At 50.9% G+C, this 3,113-nt stretch overlaps 1 protein-coding gene across 1 annotated transcript in view; it reads right to left on the reverse strand.

The window, feature by feature from the left end:
- LOC308170081 (metabotropic glutamate receptor 8-like) overlaps positions 1 to 2,569 on the reverse strand; it is a gene marked incomplete at both ends in the record, with an annotated part of 139,227 nt that extends 136,658 nt beyond the window's left edge. The window contains 2 exons of the mRNA XM_080544813.1: positions 178 to 569; positions 2,197 to 2,569. Of these exons, the coding sequence (XP_080400939.1) occupies positions 178 to 569; positions 2,197 to 2,569 (765 nt within the window). The remainder of the gene's footprint in view (positions 1 to 177; positions 570 to 2,196) is intronic.
- Positions 2,570 to 3,113: the final 544 nt, after the last annotated feature.

Below are 3,113 nucleotides of genomic sequence, written 5' to 3' on the forward strand. Positions count from 1 at the left end.
AGGGGGGAAGCGGAGGAGGGGGGTGGAGCTTGGAGGGGGGTGGAGCTTGGAGGGGGGTGGAGCTTGGGAGGAGGGGGGTGGAGCTTGGGAGGAGGGGGGTGGAGCTTGGGAGGAGTAGGGTGGAGCTTGGATCCGAGGAGGGGGGTGGAGAGAAGAGACAGACTGAGGCTCTCGCACTTCCTCTGGACCCCTGGCTCTCACATCCTGGTGGACCCGGTTAGTCCTGGTGGGACCCTGGTAGTTCTGGTGGAACCCTGGTAGTTCTGGTGGGTCCCGGTAGTTCTGGTGGGTCCCGGTAGTTCTGGGGACCCTGGTAGTTCTGGTGGACCCGGTTAGTTCTGGGGGACCCTGGTAGTTCTGGTGGAACCCTGGTAGTTCTGGTGGGCCCTGGTAGTTCTGGTGGAACCCTGTCTGTTCTGGTGGACCCTGGTAGTTCTGGTGGAACCCTGTCTGTTCTGGGGGACCCTGGTAGTTCTGGTGGAACCCTGGTAGTTCTGGGGGAACCCTGGTAGTTCTGGTGGAACCTGGTAGTTCTGGTGGACCCTGGTAGTTCTGGGGGACCCTGGTAGCTGTGGAGGAGAAGAAGAGGAGAGACCATCCATCTGTTACTCTCTACATGGGTTCATATCTCTCTGTTAGACACAGATGAATACATCTGTAAACACATAACACCACATCCATAGCACACAGCACACACACCCACACACAGTCACATGCGGACCCTTTCATTCACACACGCGCGCATGCACACACGCATAGAACAGTCAGAGACACAGCAAATATCCACGACACAGTAGGGAATCTCAGTAGGGAAAATTGCAAAATCTTCAAACGTGCAGTAAGTGCGTAATCAGTAATCTGTGTAAACTCTGTCCACAAAACTGAGATTTTGATCAACCAAAAACATAAAAGAATTGTAATATCATGTATCATCGCAATATTGATGAGTTTAATCCAGGCCCTGAGTTGTTATTGTGCCTTTAAGTCCTTCAGATGGTTATTGTGTTTTCAACCGTCGATTGAATGCCTGACAATGAGCTTTCCCTTCCGCTGAACAAGTCTTATCTTGTCACACAATAGAATTGATTGCCGCTATATTTCAATAACCCTTACACATTAAACCCTGTGTGTGTGTGTGTGTCTGTGTGTGTGTGTGTGTGTGTGTGTGCCTCCCTACCTTCCTCCATATATCCACAATTAATAATTAGATGGCTCTATCTCTTCTGTTTGAGGCTCAGTGACAGTTGGTGTGTTAGTTTATACTGGTGTGTCTTTTCCCGTCTGAGAGGAACACACACATCTACACTGAAGAGATGTTGTAACCAAAACATGAGAGGGGGGGGGGGGGGGGTGTCTGCTGCCTGGTTTAATAATCCATTCTGTTCCTCCTCCGCAGGTGTTCCTCTGAGACAAGAAAACTCACAGTTTCTACACGTGTATTGAAATGATCATCAGTCTTATATAATCTTATTCTAATCATGACCATTTTAAAAGCCTAATAATGGTCGATTCATCCTCCTCTCTTGTGCTTATTGCTTAGCCAACTCCTCCAGGGAAACCCGCCCTGGCCGTGAGAAAACGACACAACATTGGTCTTTCTGTGTACAGTAACCTGGCTGGAATAACAAGCACGGCGACTAAACGCCCGTTCACAGCGCACGTAAACACGCACACACGCACACACGTAAACAAGCACACACGTAAACACGCACACACGTGCTGCACCTCACCTGCTGGATTGCGCGAAATCTCTCAACCATCTGCAGCTGCATGTCAACATGTTCCTCTGACAGCTCATTAACTCGTCCTACACTACAGCAGCCTCCCTATATTATTCAGATTGACAGAATCGTCGATAACCAATCAATTCGTGTAGACCAGGCTGGGTTAACGGTTATACCTGCTTCATATCAACACGAGGACCATTATGCTTCGTATCAACACGAGGACCATTATGCTTCGTATCAACACGAGGACCATTATGCTTCATATCAACACGAGGACCATTATGCTTCATATCAACACGAGGACCATTATGCTTCATATCAACACGAGGACCATTATGCTTCATATCAACACGAGGACCATTATGCTTCATATCAACACGAGGACCATTATGCTTCATATCAACACGACGGGCAGTCTGTAACCTGGCAGTACCTGTTCAGCTGATAGGATCTGGTGACTCCTAATGACCTTTGACCTGGGGCACCAGGAGCGTGTCGCTGGGCTGGTTAATGACCTGGGGCACCAGGAGCGTGTCGCTGGGCTGGTTGTACCACAGCCTGTATGACCTGGGGCACCAGGAGCGTGTCGCTGGGCTGGTTGTACCACAGCCTGTATGACCATGGTCTGGGGCACCAGGAGCGTGTCGCTGGGCTGGTTGTACCACAGCCTGTATGACCTGGGGCACCAGGAGCGTGTCGCTGGGCTGGTTGTACCACAGCCTGTATGACCATGGTCTGGGGCACCAGGAGCGTGTCGCTGGGCTGGTTGTACCACAGCCTGTATGACCTGGGGCACCAGGAGCGTGTCGCTGGGCTGGTTGTACCACAGCCTGTATGACCATGATGTATTGTACATCTACAATGATGAAGAAGAAGAAACCATTGCGCTTGTGAAGTTAGAGATGTTACTGTAACCTGCTACCAGAGACGTGTACAGCTATGCGTGGATGCAGAGACGTGTACAGCTATGCGTGGATGCAGAGACGTGTACAGCTATGCGTGGATGCAGAGACGTGTACAGCTATGCGTGGATGCAGAGACGTGTACAGCTATGCGTGGATGCAGAGACGTGTACAGCTATGCGTGGATGCAGAGACGTGTACAGCTATGCGTGGATGCAGAGACGTGTACAGCTATGCGTGGATGCAGAGACGTGTACAGCTATGCGTGGATGCAGAGACGTGTACAGCTATGCGTGGATGCAGAGACGTGTACAGCTATGCGTGGATGCAGAGACGTGTACAGTTATGCGTGGATGCAGAACACGTCGCCTCCCTGTCTGCTTCTACAAGCAACTTCACATGCATCAATCCCCGATGTGGAACTTGTGTTATGCTGAGAGGCTGAGAGGCTGAGAGAGGCTGAGAGAGGCTGAGAGGCTGAGAG

This window comes from Nansenia antarctica (assembly GCF_963989245.1).
Source record: "Nansenia antarctica genome assembly, chromosome: 14".
In the NCBI taxonomy this organism is placed as follows: domain Eukaryota; kingdom Metazoa; phylum Chordata; class Actinopteri; order Argentiniformes; family Microstomatidae; genus Nansenia; species Nansenia antarctica.